At 43.2% G+C, this 18,517-nt stretch overlaps 1 protein-coding gene and 1 long non-coding RNA gene across 6 annotated transcripts in view; one reads left to right on the top strand and one right to left on the bottom strand.

Moving 5' to 3' along the window:
• The window catches only part of LOC146763741 (uncharacterized), a 59,492-nt gene that overhangs the window by 30,671 nt on the left and 10,304 nt on the right, over positions 1-18,517 (top strand). The window lies entirely within an intron of this gene.
• Positions 88-18,397, bottom strand: LOC110467772 (E3 ubiquitin-protein ligase Topors-like). Of its 5 annotated transcripts, XR_014951460.1 has the most exons (7): positions 18,242-18,397; positions 13,292-16,736; positions 12,740-12,856; positions 3,275-7,607; positions 2,778-3,129; positions 1,604-1,998; positions 88-906 (listed from the first exon to the last, which is right to left on the bottom strand). XR_014951460.1 is itself a non-coding variant. In XM_021525008.4 (2 exons), the coding sequence occupies exons 1-2, from the start codon at positions 18,380-18,382 to the stop codon at positions 13,755-13,757; spliced, it is 3,123 nt and encodes a 1,040-aa protein (XP_021380683.3). In that variant the 5' UTR covers positions 18,383-18,397; the 3' UTR covers positions 13,229-13,754. The 5 variants fall into 5 exon arrangements, 2 of the variants coding, with proteins under 2 accessions (XP_021380683.3, XP_085423411.1); XR_014951459.1 differs by having other exon boundaries at positions 3,275-12,856; XR_002464914.3 differs by lacking the exon at positions 12,740-12,856.

The raw sequence follows: 18,517 nt of genomic DNA, 5'->3' as shown, positions 1-18,517 counted from the left end.
GTTTGTGGAGATTGAATGATATATAGAGAGGAGTATTTGATGACTGATGTAGAGAAGAAAGACCTTAAAATTAAAACACATGAAACATATCCTTGAGAATTTAATTTTCATTGCACAAAGTCTTACTGAAATTTTTATAGGTCAGTCTAGACAAACTCCTGCAAACAAACCAAACAGAATGACCCAAAACCCAGAGCTCCAAGCCAAAACTTTCATGAATTATTTGCATGTTACTTCTAACCCTGAGCATCCCAGTTCACATACATGTTGAGATTTCACAATTAAACTTCAGTAACTTGAAATTCTGTCCTGAAAACTTAAAAAATCACATTGTACTGACTTGAAAAAGTTTGTCATCACAACGTTTGACTTCCATGCTTTCATTTATCATCAGTAAAAGCAAAGCAATCATGATGCTCCTTTACATTGTGGAGTGTTTGTAGGAGCACATTAAGACAATGTAGTGGGTGACAAACACCTGAGTTTCACACAGAAATTAGTAGGCCACAGCATCACAGAATATTATGTTGGAAGGGACCTATAAGGATCATCAAATTCCACTTTTGGCCCATACAGGGACTGTACCCACAACCTTGATGTTTTTAGCAGCAGGATCTAACAGGCTGAGCTGATCTCAGGATCAGCATTCAGAATAAAGTGTGAGTAATATACTAAAATATGAGTCTGTGCTGAATAGTAAGAACAACATTATAGTGCTGAGTACTTCCTATTCAATGAACATCAGCACCCCAAGCCACTCAGATGATCTTCTTGTAGAAAGAAACACTTGCTTGGGAGGTGCTCAGAAAGCGTCATGCTCTTGAGGACTTGGACTTCTCCTGGAAAGGCCTGTAGGCAGCTCTGAATCCTCCGGTGAAGCAGCAGTGAGGTTCTGGCATAAGGAAGCTGTGCAGCAGTGACGGAAGCAAAAAGGAAACAAAGGGAAGGCTGGGTCACTATTGGTCTTTAACCCAACTGCTAGGTTTTCCCCCTCTGTTCCAAAGGAATAATCAAAATCACAGCCTTTCCTATCTCCCAGCTGCTTTTGGATTTGGCTACTTTGGGTTTCTCATCACAAAAGACCACAGAAAGTGCATTCGCCCAGGGAGAACCCAGGTCTTCAGACACACACATTGAAATTATACAGTGAATTTATTCTAAAAACAGCCTTGTGGGTGAGGCTGTATTCTGCAGCTGCAGCTGTTCTGGGGCACACAGAGCTCATTTTAATGGCACGGCTTGATTTGCAGGGCAAACAGTCTTAAACATTGCAATAGCCTGTCACTGAAGTTTAGCTTCATTCAAAGGAAGAAGGGAGTTCACCTACACTGACACTTGTCAGGCAGTATTTTTCACCCTGCCCTTACACTTCAGCAAAGAGACTGTCTGGAAAATGACCAGAACACCCACCAAATCTGCAGCAAGGACAGGAAAATTCAACAAAAAAATTTTCACATTTAAGGTCCCTCTTCCTAGGAGACTTGACACTTTCAACCTGACTCTCACTTGAGATCTACCCATGATAGAGCACTGCCATAAAATACTTCAAAGGGTCAATTTCCACGACCCGTTGGAAAAGGAAGGATAGAAATTCTTTCCCTACCTGATGGGTTGTTAGCTTGGTGTGCTGCTCTGAAGCTGTGCAGCTGCTGCTCTCTCCAAGGGCTCTGCAGGTGGTCTCAGGTCGGTGCGAGTCAGACAAACCACGAGCTCAGGGCGGCGTTTAAGGTTGATGGGAACCAGTGCGATGGTGAGCTTGCAGAGATGAAATTTCCAGATGAGCTCCTGTGATGGCTCATCTGGTGAAACCCCAGTAAGTCTGGAGGTGACAAAGATTTTCTTGGGAGGTACTGGGGAAGCCTCGGAGTCCTGAGCACCTGGTTTGGTTTTAACTATGCCACGAGTCAAAATTCCCAAGAGATGGCAGTGGAGTCGGTTGACACATATGGTTGGATACATGGTAGCACAACTTTTAAAGGGCCATTGACGCATTAGTGTCTGTAAGAGGAGTGACAACAAAGTTACATCTCTGCCCAGAGATTTCTCCAGGATGAAAAAAAAGAAGGGAAAGAAAAATATCAGATCTCTGTGGAGAATCAGACCGAACAGGAATATCTATTAAAAAATATACCAGTGTCTGGGCATTTTCATTTCTTGGAAAAGAACAGCTTTGCTTCCTCTTATGGGCTGAATATTGGGCAGGCTGCACTATCTGAACTTGCTTATGAGTAGTAATTACCAATTAAGTAATTTGAGTAAGTAAATGAAATATTCACATTCCTAGTTTGCTTTCAGGCAATAAGTTCCTTATCAATATTTACTTCCTCAGTAGTCACAACCACTTGCAGTAATTTGCAGTCCCCCAAGTAAACAAAAAATAGTAGAAAATATTATTCTAACAATTTTTAACTACTCTCTTTCAGAATTCATTTGCTATACTTTATATTTCTCTACTAAACTGTGTTTCATACAAAGGCTAAACAAAACAACACCCTAAATTTGTGCCATTTATTGTAACAATCTGTCAACTTATTATGACAAGCGTAACAGATTGGTAGCAAAGGCTGAGCAACAAAGGCTGGTGGACTGACTTTTTAATAGATTATACTCTTGCTTGGCAACATTTTTAAGAGTGATCAGAACTAGAAAGACCATTTTCAAAATAATTAAAAACTCCTTAAAGCTGCAATGTAAGTAGTGTTGCAGTTTTGGGGATAGAGGCAAATCATAGCTTTATCATCCACACAAGGTTGCGGAGGAGACATGAACTTACTTACATGCAGGAAATTTGGGATGTAGATTTCTTCCTGATTCAGTACAGGTTGATTGGTAGTTTTGAGTCAGGGGTGGGCTGCAGATGATGCTACTGAGTCACTCTTAAAAATCAGTTTCCCAGCTTCTCCTTCTGAAGGCAGTCTGTCAGGGCTTGGCCAAGAAATCAGATCACTGTTCTCATTTCCTGTACTGTGAGGTGTGGGTTTGGAGTCAGAGAGTCATAGAATACCCTGAGTTGGAAGGGACACTCCAGGATCATCAAATCCAACATCTGGCCTTGCACAGGACACCCCAAGAGTAACAGCATGTGCTTGAGAGCACAGTGTAAACACTCCCAGTGGAGGTGTGGATAGGCTGGGGGAAAAAAGCCAGTATTAGATACATACTCCGTTGGCAAAAAAAGAGGTACTTCAGCTATCACTGCATAGGTGAAGTGCTCAGACAGACATAGACCATGCAAAAAAGCACTATTTTGCTCAAATGTATGGAAACCACTAACCTGGAAATTTCTTGCTGGGAAACAGATTTGCCAGTAAGAAGTTTCTGGAACTTTCAGGCAGCCTCTGGCTGGCTCTGCTCATGACTTCAGCACCTCAAAGGCCAAATCCATCAGAAATTAGTCCATAACCATGAAGATCTTAGCCAAAACTCAAAATACTTCTAAAAAAAATCTGGAAGTGTGCAAACCAGTACAGTCAAAAGCATGCAGAGTGTATTTGAAAGATATCAACAATATCCCAGACAACGAATTTTCCAGAATTCACTAGCCACATACTTGAGTAGTGAGATAGTGCACTAATAATAGCCAGAGACTGAAGCAAGGAGGTCCAAACAGTACTGGAGGTAAACTCACAGATCTGTTTTTTATGAAACAGCAATGAAACAGATTAAAGATTAGTACAGTTCATAACAAAAAACCATAATTATAAATTGAAAGTGCACAATACTTAAAATCCTATTTTTTCAGTAAACACTGTATTTATACATTGTGACAATCATTTACTCAGATGACAGCCTAATGAAGATGGATCAATTAGTCATACAGAGGCTGTACTGGAACCAGGAAATATGAGAAGACTTAAGAAAAAGAGATAGAAATAAAAGCTGCATATAAAGATAGTCAAACAATTATGTCTGTTTTCATCCAGAAGAAGGAAGTGTGAGGATAGAGGAAACATTTTAATCTTGTGCTGTGTAAACATCACACAAGATACTTCAAGAGAAGAAAATTCCTTCCAAAAATTCAGTGAAATTCCACAATTCAAGAAAATGGCCTTTCAATATCCTTTTCTAATCCTAAACTTAAAAGAAATACAACAGGAAGAAATCATAAAGTGCTATTAAAAGATGCAACCAAAGGGTTTAAGGTTCTCTGCATGCTCTTTTTTTTTTTTTTTTCCTGGACCCCGAAGCCAGGCAAAAGCCCAGCTCAGGCAGACAAAGAGAGGGAAAATAATTGTCTGACCTAATGTACTTCCCACATTCAGTAGAGAACACCAAAAGTTGTTGGGTCTTTCTGTAGTTCTTCATCTTTCTGTAGATGAAGACAAGTGTTGATATTTCTAATGATGCACAGGGTACCACTGGCTCTTATATTCATGCCCCAGGAAGGCTGACAGCACCCTCAGTACTTCCACCTTGCACAAAGCTCTTTTCAGGTCACAGTAACAGCTGTCATTAAAATTTTGAGTTTTTCTCATTAATATGACAGGGAGTCTGGAGTCAAGAGTCCAGAAGAGAAAATTAGAAAAATAATGCATTTTTGAGATCTCTAAAATGTGCTAAAATAAAACAAATATTCCTAACATTCCCATAAGATCTAATTCAGGAGTGGCTTATCTAGAATTGTCTCCACTCTAACTCATGTCTTAGGAAAACTAACTCTCTGTCTTGACTTTAAAAGAAGTACCTGAAGGACATTTAGAATATATTTCATTTTTATTCCTGTGTATTAAGCTGCTCACAAATTCTGTATATACAGAAATGCCATTCTATAAGATAGTTCACAAAGTCTGCAGAAATAAAATAATTCACTAGTAAATCTGATAGACTTCATCAGAAAGTCTGTAAGTCTATTTCACTATGTCTGATATAACCTTATACATGCAAATGCTCACTTATATGGCATTCAGTGAAAATTCAAAGAAGCAGTTGTTTCACAAAAAAAAAAAAAAAAGATTCAGCTCAAAAGTTATACTGCTGTTCAAATGTCCTGTTAACATTATGAAGTTTTCTGATTCTCTTCTATATGCTACATTTTTCACAAGACTTACCCTGGAGCCATAAAAGCTGCAAGGCTGCCAAAGGAGTTTCCACTTCAACAGATCTTCAGAAGAAACCTAAATGTTGCTTGTATGCATAGTATTGTATAGAGTTAGAGTCAGACAGAGAATATTGGCCAAATTTTGTCCATGCTTTCTTATTTTCACGTCTAGAAGGTATGATGCTGTGGGGTTTAACTCAAGGTATGAATGTTGTTTGAGTGTTTTGAGAAGACAGATGGCTGAAAAATTACTTACCCTATCCTCATTTGTGTCTCTTCTCCTGGAAAAAAGGTAATTTCTTCATCTCTACAATATTTCCAGTGTGTATACATGTATGAAAATAGCATACTTCTTGAGAAATTCTATTAATTAGGAATGAAATTTGGATTTAAAGTTGTCTTTAGAAAAAAGACTGAAAATTTGATTTGTTTAGTCCCCTACAAAAAACAGCTTGTGCAAAGCAAATGCCTACAGATATTAGCAAAGTTTAATCTTGAGAAATATCACTTTGGATCCTATTATGAAAAAGAAATTATAACCAGTTGGGATATTATTACTTTGCTTATTCTCAACTTCACTCTGAATCTTCAGTTTCATAGAATGGTTTGTGCTTGAAGATCACCTACTTCCAATGCCCCTGACATGGGCAGGAATGGCATTCACTAGATCAGGTTGTTAAGGGCCCCATCTAACCTGGCCTTAACCACTTTCAGGGATGGCATATACACAGCTTCTTTGGGCAACCTGTTACAGTGCCTCATCACCATCTGAGTAAAGAATTTCCCCATAATATCTAAATTAAACAGCTCTCTCTCAGTTAAAACCATTGCCCCTTGTCCTGTTATGATCTGCTCAAATAAAAAGGTCCCTCTCCCTCTTTTTATGCATAGAGAATCTGAGAGTTGCAGAGCAATTAAAGCTGTATTTCTGATACATCTATGTACTTCAATATAAATAAAAGGAAAGCAAACTGCCTGAGCAGATGGAGCAAAAGTACATTCAGAAGTGAATGAGCCATAGCATGGATAAATTTAAGTTAAAGTAAGAAAGACCATGGAAAAACAGGGAAGAGAAACTGTGCAGGAAAGTTCACCATTGCAGAGACATTTACTTCCCTGTCCTTTTTAGTCAACCTGAAAGCATGGCAGGGCTGACACAAAGTTGTTCTGACAATTTTCCAGATTCTCCTGTTAGATCACTGCTAAGCGGTACTGGCAATGTCATATTTCAAGATGTGGAAACAGGGCAGCACACAACTAGACTCAAGGCATGCAGCACAAAGCTTAAGGTAACAGGAAACTGAACCAGTTTGTACCTCCACCAAATACTAGCAAGTGCCAATAGCTGGTTGCTTGGCTGAGGACTGGGAGTCTGGGCACAAGGACAAACCAGTGGGGCTGAGCTGACGCACAGCCCACAAGTGATGGAGAAGCCCTGGCACCCCAACACTACAATCTCAGGCTAATGGCTGTGCAGTGCCAGAGCTGGACATCAGTGTAGGCAGACAAGAACTGGGAAGAAGGCTAGATTGCAATGCCCTAACGGCCCTGACATTAACTTCACAAGATTCATACTCTGCCCATATTGCCCTTTCTGATCAAATATCTGAGATGTTCAGGGAACCTGCAGAACAAATGGAAAAGGTGCTAAAAGGAGAAAAGGATTAATAAAGAGGAGAAGAAAGATCAGAAGAAAAATGCCAGCACTATGGCTGTTAGCCATTTGGTAGAGATGTTACTAATCATTGACAAAATTTATTATTTATGAGCTTCAGTTATGATGGAATTGGAACTGACCATTATACTCTCTAATTGGTGACAACAAGGCATTCTTATAAGAAAGTATCTCTGGCAGCTATGGTTACAACACAGATAATGTACTGCATACTACTTCAACACATCTGCTTAGTGCTGTGCAGGAGGTGAGATCATTCACCTGTTTGGCCTGTGGGACATGGTAGGGGTATTCTGTGACAGCAATTTGTTCTTTGGCAATCTTCATTGCACTGCTGGCTGTTTCCTGCACAAGGCTGATTTCTGACTGTACACTGTCTTCCAACACTGCTCTGTAGCAATCAATAGGCCTGTGCTAAAAGACAGCAGTTTATTTTATTTTTTCCCCTTTTTTATTCCCTTTCTTTTTTTTTTTTTTTAACTTGGGAGTATTTAATCCAATTGTTTACTATGACATTATTCATAGCAAAAGTCAAAGAATCCTACTGAGTTATCTCTGCATTAAGTTACTATGAGAAATGTAGAAATTTCCTTTTTCCTTCTTGAAAAAATGAACAATATAAAGGGATTGATAAAATCTGTTTCCACTCATCAATGCCTCAGCCTAAAATTACAGGTTTCTTCTGTAATGATCTTGGTGATGTGGTTTAGAGCACAGGTTTTTGTCATGACAGAACATCTATAGCTACAGGTAAAGCAGTAGAGGTTGCCTGTACATGTTACCTGAACACAGCTCAATCACTAGCTTGAGATCCTCTGTATTTAATCATCTGTGTGATTCCTATAGCAAGTGAAGCAGGAGTTCTGGAAATTACCCGCCACAAAAGAAGACTACCTGATAAAAAGAGCAAAAAAAGATGAACAGTTCAATACAAGCTTTATAATGACTACATATCTTGAGATTCAGAAGGATGCTGCCAGATCTATGCAAAAAAATGACAGAGGAATGGTATTTAACATTTTGCTTGAACAATTTTCCCATTCAGAAAACTATCTGAAATACAATAATGAGAAAAGCAGAACTGTGAAGCAGTTTATAAGGCTGATTATCTTTCTAAGACATACAATCTGATAAATGCTTTGTTTATCCAGAGTAAATTCAGTAGACGAAAAGATTAATTGAACCTATTTTATGCTACTTGTACATCCTCTCACAGAGAAAGTAACTTACTTTTTTTTTTTCTTACTGACTCTTGCACAAGAACCTGCAATACACCAGCAAGAGTAAAATTACTTTACTAAATTTAGTAGTTCATAAATCATATGGGACACCAATCCATCCAGTGGTTTGTTGTTTGGGGTTTCTTTCCTTCTTTCATATATCCAAATAAAATAGGCGTGCATGCAGGAGATGCACAGTATTTGCTTTTGTGTTTCTCCTCTCCCAGGGTACAAGAGGCATCTGTCAGCTTACTCGTGCTCTCCCCCCTACTCTCTCTCCCTCTCTCCCCATAAACATAGTGCATGCAGGTGAGCGTACACATACATGTGCATGTATGTATGTTCATTTTTGACTCTTCAGTTAATGGACAAGAAACTGCTATGACTTCAAGGCACAAAGCCTTCTGCTTTGGAGGAGCTGTGTGACCTGCCTCATGATTTGCTGAGAATTAAATTTACCAGTTCAGCTACACTAACAAGGTGAATGATCTTTTAAAAATTATGCTCTGCATGTCTTTTCCCCTATGCACTTGTTCATCTCAATGCCTTGGACAGCAGCTTGTCACTTAGTTGTGACTTCTGTGCATAACACACTGGATGAGTATCTGATCTCTAATGGCTACAGGTTTTTTAAAGATAAATGGTATTATTGCCACACATGCTGGTTCCTATGTTATTCATCAGGATAAAGACTAACTTAGATGTGCAGTTGGTCATTCCACACCTTGGAATTCTTCAGGACTCAGCATTCCAAAGCATCCTAAGAGGGGACTTTTCCTCAACCCTTGCTAATAACAAAAGGCTTGCTTCAGTTAAATGTAGTTCCCCTTTTGGAGACCACTGACAACATACCTAGATGAGCAGTTTGCCTAACTAGGCTTGGGATGTTTCCAGATCTTCTGTCACTCCATGGCAAAGGCCACGAAGCCTGTTAAACTGCAGACCATTTCAGCTTGCTGGAAACTGACACTTGAAACGTCTGGAAACTGAGGCACTGAGCATCTGTGGCACTGCTGATGATTTCCCTACCAGTAAAATGTTCAATGGATATGCATCATGGTAGCAGCAACATTTTCTGCAGCCACCTTTTGGATTCTGGTCCAGTTTCTGGAGACAGAAACATGCTTCATCCCTGCAGTTTCACTTCAATGTGATGAACCTTAGAATCTCATTTGAAGCAGAGCAGGTGGGTACTAAAGGAGGAGGCCCATGCAGAGCACCCTGGGTTATTACGTATTTTTGACAGGATGAACCGCAAAATACATCCCAGGCCTATTTGAGTAAGTTCTGCATGCATGTACAGCAAGATAACTCTGGTGGGTTCATCTGCTCTCATTTTGTCACCTGAGATTTCAAGTGACTCCAGTGTAAGAGACTGGAGAAAATCATTACTTGCTCAAAACAACTAAGTGTGTACATGTGCAGCAGGATGGCAATGAAAGCTCTGCAAAAAGTGGGATATTGCACTTCTCCATTTCCCATCTCCCTGGAGCCTCTAGTCCAGCTCCAGAATGGTTATCAGCCACTGGCACACCAGAAGCCCTATGTGAAAGGGAGGGCTCCAGGAGGCTAAAGCAGACAAAAGCAGTTGCACAAACACCCTCTCCCTAAATTCTTCTTGAAATCTGGCTAACTTAAAATTGAATGGGTTATAGTTTACTAAGTCAATGCCCTATGAAATGCTTTATGTCGATTGAATTTTTAAAAATTTGCCAGGTACCCTTATTTTCTAAAATTTGCCTGAAAAACTTTGTTTAGCCTTCTGAGAACACTGTGTTTCTCCCATGTGCCTGTCTCAGGGAATAAAAAAAAAATAAAGAAACACATCTAGAGAGTCCAGGGCTTTACATGCCAGGTCTGGTAGATTAGGCACCTTCTTCTCAAAAGGCACCTGGAAAACAGGCAGAATATCCAGGGAAAGTTAAATAGCCTTGGATAAGGTTATGTGGGTTGCTAAACCAAACACAACTGCTGGCTGAAGTCTTGTCTAAGCCTACAAAATTATGCCAGGGGAACTTTAGAAGAGGATTGATAAATCTCATTTCCTACCCTGAGCGATTAGTTCAGCTCAGTCCTTGTCCTGGTTTTGGCTGGAATTTGAGTAGGTATTTTTTAGAAGCAGGTACAGCACTGTGTTTAGATTCAGTATGAGAATGATGCTGATAATATGCTGATGGTTTGGTTGCTGCTAAGAGTACTTACTCTGAGCTAAGGACTCTTCAGCGGCTCATGCTCTGCCAGTGAGGAAGCATACAAAAAGGTGAAGAGGAGCACGGGCAAAACAGGGGACTCAAACTGGTCAAATAGATGTTCCACAAAAGACAATGTCACACACAGTATATAAACTGGGGGACTTATCCAGAAGAGGGCCTATCTGGGTTTGCCATTGGCCAGCAAGTGGTGAGCAACTATACTTTACATTACTTACATTTCTTTAGTTCTCTCACTCTCTCCCCTTTTTATTACTATTACTAATACTACTATTGCATTTTACTCCAGTTCAATAATTAAACTGCTAACAAAAATGTTTCACTTTTCTTTTTCCCCCCAGTTCTCCTCCCCACCCCACTGGGGTAGGGTGTTTTGAGTAAGCAACTGCATGGTAGTTACCAGCTGGGGCTAAGCCACAATGTTTTCTCTGCGCAAGTAGAATTCTTAGTAGCAGCTGGCACCAAGTCACGCTGCTTACTCACACTATGCAGGTAGGTGCAGTGGGAGTGATGAGCCAATTTACACAAAGCAGCACTGGAAAGCAACAGCTGCCTGTAGCACACTTGTTTTCCTCAGTTGTACTCGCTAGACACCCTTCACATTTTAATGACAATTTCCTAGTAATGACTGTCATGAAAAACAACCAAATGAGGTGTCCCACACTGTAAATGTCTTTGAAGTATTGAGAATGTTTTTCAGCAGCTTGCTCTTTTCTAGTGTTTGCAGTGATCCCATGCAACATGCAGCTCCTGAGACCTCAAGAGCAGATTCCCAGGGGACTCCTGGGTGGTGCAATGTTTGCTTTCTCAAAATAGAGAAGCAACCCTGCAGTTCTTTTTTCTCATTGCGCTGACATTTTTAAGCTGAACCACTTCCTAATCACTATAGCAAAGACCTTGCCATCTCCCACCAGGCCTTCTCCATTCTAACCCAGCAAGTCTAGGGCATCTTTCCTAGTTGCCTCTCTGAGTAGTTACAATATAAAGTTCTCTCTTACAAGCTGTAGGAATTTTTCAAATCTGCTCACCACAGCAGGATGGTGTTTCCAGCTGGTCTCTAGAAAGTTGAAATCTGCCATAAGTACAAAGGCTGCTGATCCAGAGATTTCTCCTAATTGCCTGTTAAATTAATTTCTCAGTATTGGCATCCTGGCTGGGCAACTGAGAGAAGACACCCACCACATCTGTTTTGTCTTCCACACCTTCATCCTCACCCAGAGATTCCCAACCACAACATCACCAACTGTAAGGGCTGTATTAAACCTCCCCCTTCTATTTAGTGCAACAGCTCCACCTTGCCCTGCCCTCTCCTCAATAGCTGGTACCCTCCACCCCAGCACTCTGGGTGTAGGAGAAGTCCCACTTATGCCAAGGATATCCCAGCTCTCTGAATGGACCAAGGCTTCCAGTCAAAGGCACTTGCAGCAGCAAGCCCTGAGCCATCTGCCAAGGACACCCTAGGCCCTGAGCCCCTGCCCTCTAGGAGAACTTGGAGAGGCTGTCAGGGCTAAACAGAACTAAGGGAGCCATTACATTCATTCCCTGGAGAAGCCAGAGAGCTCTTAGCAACCAATAGCCAGAATGGACCATGGCAAGCCCACCACTATAGTTCACACCACGTGGCCCCAGGCCTCCTGTGTCCTGGCTCCTTCTGACATCTCTGAAACCTAACCCCACGGTAGGGACCAACCTGACCCCTGCAGCCCAGAGACACTCTCAGGGACAAGAGTAGAGGTGACTGTCTGTCACCATTCCTGATTCTCTGTCAACCTCAGCCAACCTGTGCCAACTGGTTGGGCAGGAGCAGCCCTTCTCCACAGCTGGAGCACTTCCAGGTGATGAAGACCATGGTGAGAAAAGCTATCCCCTTCAACCCCTGGATAACCACAGTGGAGCAGAGAACCACCTGCAGGCTGTGGAAAAGCCCCACTCTGAAGCAGATAGAGATGCCCTGATGGAAGCTACAGCTCATGGAGATCTCACACAGGAACAGGCTCCTGTCAGGAGCTGAAGCCTGTGCTTAGGAGCATATACAGGCACAGGTTTCCTGGCAGCTGGAGCAACCTGTTTCACAAGCACTGCACACCTGTAGAAAGGGCCCAGTAGAGCAGAAAAACAGTGTAAGGAGTAAGAAGCAGCAAGAATGTGACAGACTGAACACACTACCCATTCCCCATACTTCTGCACAGCTAGGGAGGAAGAGGTAGAAAAGCCTGTATGAAAGAGTGAAGTTGAGAAGGGAGAGGAAATTAGTTTCAGATTTGCCTTTGTTTCTTATCCCCCTTCTCAATTTTTCATTGGCAATATTAATTGTACCCAACTCTCTCTGGCTAGTGATAGTACTCTACCTTGTCCTTGCCCAGCTGTCCTATTTTACTTTCTCCCCCATCCTGCAGAGAAAGGAAAGTGACAGAGCAGCTTGGTGACTACCTGGCAAGCAACCAGCCAAGGTCAGACCCATAAAACTACTGGATGTAATGCAGGAGAGACAGAGAAGGTATCCTCCTCATTCACCCTCAGAATTACTGCTGTGCACACAGAGAAGGGCCAAACTTGGAAAACAAAACCCTGCCAGAGCCCTGTGCATTGCACATACCTGCAGCAGGACATCTAGGACGTGCAGAGCCAGGTAAATGTTGGTTATTTCACGGAGGTCAGGAGGGAGAGTTTTATTGCCAAGGCTAGACAAGACAGATGTTTTTCAACTATGCAGCTGTAGAATATAAAGAAGAGGAAAAGACTTCTTGAAGTCTGCACAGCTAAAGAACACAAGGCAGAATGCACAAGCACCACTAAGGGAAATAAAAGGAGAAATCTGAAAAAAATGTTTCCCAAGGGAATACTATGTTAGAAAGGGTAGGACAGAGCAGCCACCCAGCTTTTGGGAAAGCTCAAAACCAAACCAACCACAGGCAATCTGATCAAAGTTCCTGCTTTCAGTGAAGGCTTGTATCAGCTGATCTCCAGACAACCCTTCCAACTTGAAGTACTCCTGACTACAAAAATATCCAATGCCCTGTATAGATGAGACACTCAAAACCAAAAGAAAAAACTCAATTTATAAAACACACAGTACATATGTAGATACATTTAAACAAACAATAGCAACAAAATCTTATTGCTTTATTCAGATTTTGACATAGCTTACCTTAAAATTACTCAAAGTCATCGAGAATTTCTGTAGAAATCACTGACTGCTTTTCAGCAGGTATCAGCTTAAATCAGAGATTAACATGATGCTGGAATTCAGACTGAATCCGTTTTTATGAACCAAACAACATTTTCCTAGTCTAAGAAGAGCTATCCCCATAAAATGCATTTCAAGGCTCTTGTTTTGGGCTCCTTTTCTGTTGTTTGGTTTATACAAAACTTTGAAATACTCTGTGGATGGCTTTATGAAATTAAAACTTCCAAACAGTCCTCTAACAAACTTTTAGAATTACATACTAACAATATTCTATCTTCTTTGACTTAAAAGTGCATACACATTCAAAAGTTTTAGACATTTACTAGACATCTTTAAAAGACACCCTATCAGACATTTTAGTTTTCAAGGGGAAAAAGAAAGTAGTTAAATTCACAGTTTTAACAAGTGTTCCAAGGAAAGCCTACTACATTTCTTCTTCTGGGAAATCAAACCACGAGGCTCTGTTGACAAGTCTCTTTGGCAGTCTCAGTATCAATGGCTCTCTCTCTGGACACTCTAGGAAGGAAGTCCTGGGGGAAGGCAGTTGACTGGAAGGCACTGCTGGTGCTTCCTGAACATAACTGGATACAGTTTCTGTGTGAGAGGTGTTACTGTTGGTATTCACTGTGGTAACAATCTGATCAGCTGCTGTTTCTTGAAGTTTAACCTCAGCATTTCTAATGCCACCATCTAAGTTTTCCCTTGTGGTAGGCATACCATACTTTTTGTCTACTCCTCCGGTTTCCTCACTTCCTGTCCTCCTCAGAAAAGAAGATGGAGACTCAGTTTCCTTCTCATTTATTTGAGTTGTGCCTGTCCATGTAATACTGCTGTCCCATTCAGTACTTTCTGGCTCCTTGCTACTATCACTATCAATTGTTATCACCACCGGAGAAGAATGTACTGAGTTACTCATGTGATGTTTCCGGTGTTTCTTCTTATGCTTTTTCTTTTTCTTTTTAAGATGCTTCGTTGTGTCTGTTGCTTTTCCTTCATAGACTATCTCCACACTTGGACTCCTCATTTTCTTCTTCCTTTTCTTACGCTTTGTCTCGCTGCTTGCACGATTGTCTGACAGGCTTTCCTCATTTTTGCAGCAGTCACCAAGTTTTGAGGAAGTTTTCTTGGACTCGTTTTCTCTTTCTAGACTTGTGCTTTCCATGAATGCATTCTCCAGGTGGCGAGTTTTGTACTTCCTTTTTCCACCAGGCTTTTCACTTTTCATTCTGTCAGTTCCTCCAGAAGGAGTCCTTGATCTGTTGCTTGACCGACTCCTTGACCTGCATCTTTCATAACAGTAATAGTGTCTCTCATGCAGTCCCCTCTGGCTATGCAGATCTGTCCTCTCAATAAAGGATCGTATCCTGTACTCTGGACTAGCAGATTGCCGTGAGTAAAGTGTGTTAGATCGGGTCCTCCTTCTACTGGAGGATTCATAGCTGTCTCCAAACACCTTTCGACTACAGAAAGCAGAACCCCACTGGTGTCTACTTTGATAACTGTCTCTTACATAATAGCGATCACTGTCTCTGCTTCTTGATCTCCTTTTACTGTGGCCTTTGCTGCGTGAACGTGATCTGCTCACTTCTCTGGATGGAGTGCTCTCACCACTTAGAGAGCCTCTTTGGCTTTTCAGAGAAGCTCTGGTGTCATGAGCCCTTGATCTTCTGCTGCTTCTTTTACTCCTATGTTTGCTAGTATCTCTGCTTCTCGATCGTCTCCTATTAAGTTGGCTTTTGCTACAGTGCTCCCTTCTAGACCGATGGCCACGACTGCCTCGACTGTCCCATGAAGAGGACTGTGGGCTTCTAGACTTTCCCTTTTTAAACAATCTGTGATTCCAAGGGGAACATACTGTGTCACTCCCTGGAGAGGGGCTCCAATTCAAGTCCTGTGGAGGCAGATCTTTTCTTTTACATTTGCTCTTTTCATCCTCTTTTGACTCCATCTTCTCGACTGCAGGAGATAAACAGCTTCTACAACTTCCTACATCCTCCCTATAGGTTGGGGAATGTGGTGAGAAGCTCCTGCTTGGTTCACTGTCACTCCAGCTGTGACACTGGACCGGTTGCTGCTTCTTGACATCTTCCCTTTTCTCTTCCTTGATGGACTCCTCAGAGTCAGAGGACAGCTCAACCACCTCTGGTGTCCTCTCAGCTAATGGCTTAACGTACCCAACAATGACACAGTTGTCTGAGGAAGAGCCACTGTCGTTTGAGTCAGCATTAGCCTGTAACTCAGTCTGCACCTTGGTTCTTTGGCTCCCTGAAGCAGAGTCCTCATCTGAACTTTCTGATGACTCCAGAGGAGAAGCTATGGTGGCACGAGCCTCTTCTGAAACGGAATAGGAAGGCCCCGGAGTTTCATCATCCCACGGGGCCTGACCAAGACCAGGTACAGACAAACTATTATCGGGTCCTTGCGGGTACGCCACATCTGGAGAGATTGTAATAATGGATGAGTCTGAGTGGCTTCCTTCCTCATACGATGGTGCAGGACAGTCATAATTGGCGTGTTGATCGTAGGCTTCTAAGTTAAAAGGACAACGAGCAAAACTGATGAATTCGTGCAGGAAGTGTTCTGTCCGATTCAGCAAAAATGGCTTTAAATCATCAGCAAAGGCCTGACTTTCCAGATCGTACCTGGTTACGTTACTCATGATTATGTGCTGCACGATATTGATCAGGGACCCGTGGGCACCAAAGAGGACTGTGAGTTCTCGCTTCAGCCAAGGAACCAAGCGGTGAAGGCAAGCGGGGTTGCGGCGGAAGAACTCTGCCGAGATCTCTCGGTACCGGCCGCCGTCCTGAATGCTGCGGATGCGCACGCCGGTGCGGTACAGAGCCCTGCGGAAGCTGATCATGTCCTCCTCCTGAATCTGCCGCAGAGATCTGCCCTCCGCGCTAGCCTTTCTCCTGGAGGCCAGCCTCCTGATCATCTGCTGAATCTCTCTGTGTCTGTGCCGCGCTGGCTCGCTCGACAGCCCTTCAAACAACATCCCGTTATCCGGAGGGGACAGCATCCTTCGGGAAGGGGAACCGCGCATGCGGCGTTCCCTCGTTAAGGTAGTGCGATAACGAAACCTCCGGCCATCGGGGCTGGCAAAAGAGCTTGTTTCTAAAGGGCTGAGTATGTACTCCTTGAAGTCATCTTCAGCACGAATCGTATGGAAAATGGAAAAAAAGGGCTGCTTGCAGAGCGGGCATTCTGCTTTGTTTTTTGACCATTCTTGGACGCAGCGGAAGCAGAACCTATGCAAGCAGCGGTCGAGATACGCAACGTTGTCAAATCTGTCCAGGCAGATGGGGCATTTGGAGTCGGGAGACGCATCTGTCGGCAGCTTACTGGTGCTGGCTTTTGGTGAAAAATTGCTATTTTCTGCAAACTCCTTATCTGATGTCATATTCTAGAAAGACAGAGACAGAAGATCATTGCTATCACAAGGAGGCAAATATCTAGATGCAGAAACCCATAACAACTGCTTTTACAGTGGCAAAACCCAGCAGTGGCTCTGAAAGAATGCTGAACAAAGAGGCAACATAGCCTAACTACTTTGTTTGACTTCTCTTCACAGTGAGATCTAGTTCTTCAGTGCTTCAAGTTTTACACAGCACTCTAATGATGCTGGCATAGGCAGACCTGTCTTCTTCCCCACTCTTAAATAATTCCTTTGATGTGGTCAGTAAATTTATGATTTACATGGTATCCTCCAAAACACAGCTAAAAAAATCTAACATTTATGTATGAAAAGTATGAGAACAGTTAATTCTGAACAGTAAAACAAACCAGCCAAAAGAAGTAATTGGACTTGAACTATGTTATCACCTTCCAAGTTCTGCTGGACCTGTTCTGTTCCTGTACAGTCTGCCCCTCTTTACTGGGTATTCATGCTGGACACACACAGCTTGTTGGATAAGACAATCTCCAGGGATGTGTTCCTCCCAAAATAAGTATTTGTTTTCAAGACTGAAGTAGATGTCATGCTCAAGTACACACTGCCTTTTATATAGTCAGCTTGTTATGCTGGTTTTGCCTGAGGTAGTAAATTTTCCTTCACGGTGACTCGTCTGGGGCTGAGCTTTGGATTTGTGTTAGAACACAGTGTTGGTAATACAGAGATGTTTTTGTTATTGGTGAGCAGGGCTTACACAGAATTTTTTGTACTTCCACACTGGTGAGGAAGTTGGTGGGGTGTGGGAGGTTGGGAGGAGACACAGCTGGGACAGGTGATCCAAACTGACCAAAGGAATTTCCAGACCATGTGATATCCTCAATATATAACATGGGCGAAAGAAGGAGGAAAGCTCAGCCATTTGGAGTGATGATGCTTGTCTGCTCAAATCACCATCACACATCACAGGGCCCTGCTCTCCTGGAGATGGCTGAACACCTGCATGCCCATTGGAAGCAGTGCATTAATCCTTTGTTTTGTATGGCTTTTGGTGTCCTTATTTAACTGTCTTTATCTCAACTGTTGAGTTTTTCACCTTTTACAATTTCGTTTTTCTCCCTGATCTCAGTGGTCAGGGAGTGTGTGAGTGATTGCCTGGTGCTTGGCAGCTGGCTGAGGTGAAATCATGAGAGAAGTCAAATACGGTCAACAAAAAAAATCTATCTATTTAAATGCCATTTTAAGTTTTGGCGTTACCCTAAGGCATTACAATCCACTGAAAATAAGTTACCGCCCTACTTCAAAATCCATTAGCCTATGTTTTGTAGCCTGACAGGCCTTTCCCGCCGGCAGGACGCCGGGGGATGGGGCAGCAGCAGCGCTGGGGTGCCAAGGGCACGGCCCGGGCCGCGGGAAGCGCCGGAGCACCCGCGGGGTGAGTGGGTCCCGGCCGCCCGCCCCGGGAGCCGCCGGGCAGCGCGGAGAGCACCGGCGCGCCGCCGCCCCGGGCCCGCACTCACCGCCGCCGGGCCCTCGCCTCCCGTGAGGGCCAGGGCCGCCTTCAGCCTGTGGCGCGTCCGGCAGCGCCCGGCGCCGGCCGGCTCCCGCCGCTCCTCCCCGGGCGGGCGGCGGCGGCCCGGGCGCCGGGAGGGGTCCGCCATCCTGGCGGCGTTGCCACGGGAACGGCGGCCCGCGGGCGCGGAGCCGGGCCGGGATCTGCCGCGAGAGAGGCCGCGGCCGCCGCCGTCACATCCGGGCCCCGCGCATTGACGCCGTTCCGGGGCGGGGGCCGGGGC

Source organism: Lonchura striata, chromosome Z, assembly GCF_050655825.1.
Source record: "Lonchura striata isolate lonStrDom1 chromosome Z, ASM5065582v1, whole genome shotgun sequence".
Classification (NCBI taxonomy): Eukaryota; Metazoa; Chordata; class Aves; order Passeriformes; family Estrildidae; genus Lonchura; species Lonchura striata.
The sequence above is the reverse complement of the archived record's forward strand: the minus strand, read 5'-3'. Positions and strand labels throughout refer to the sequence as shown.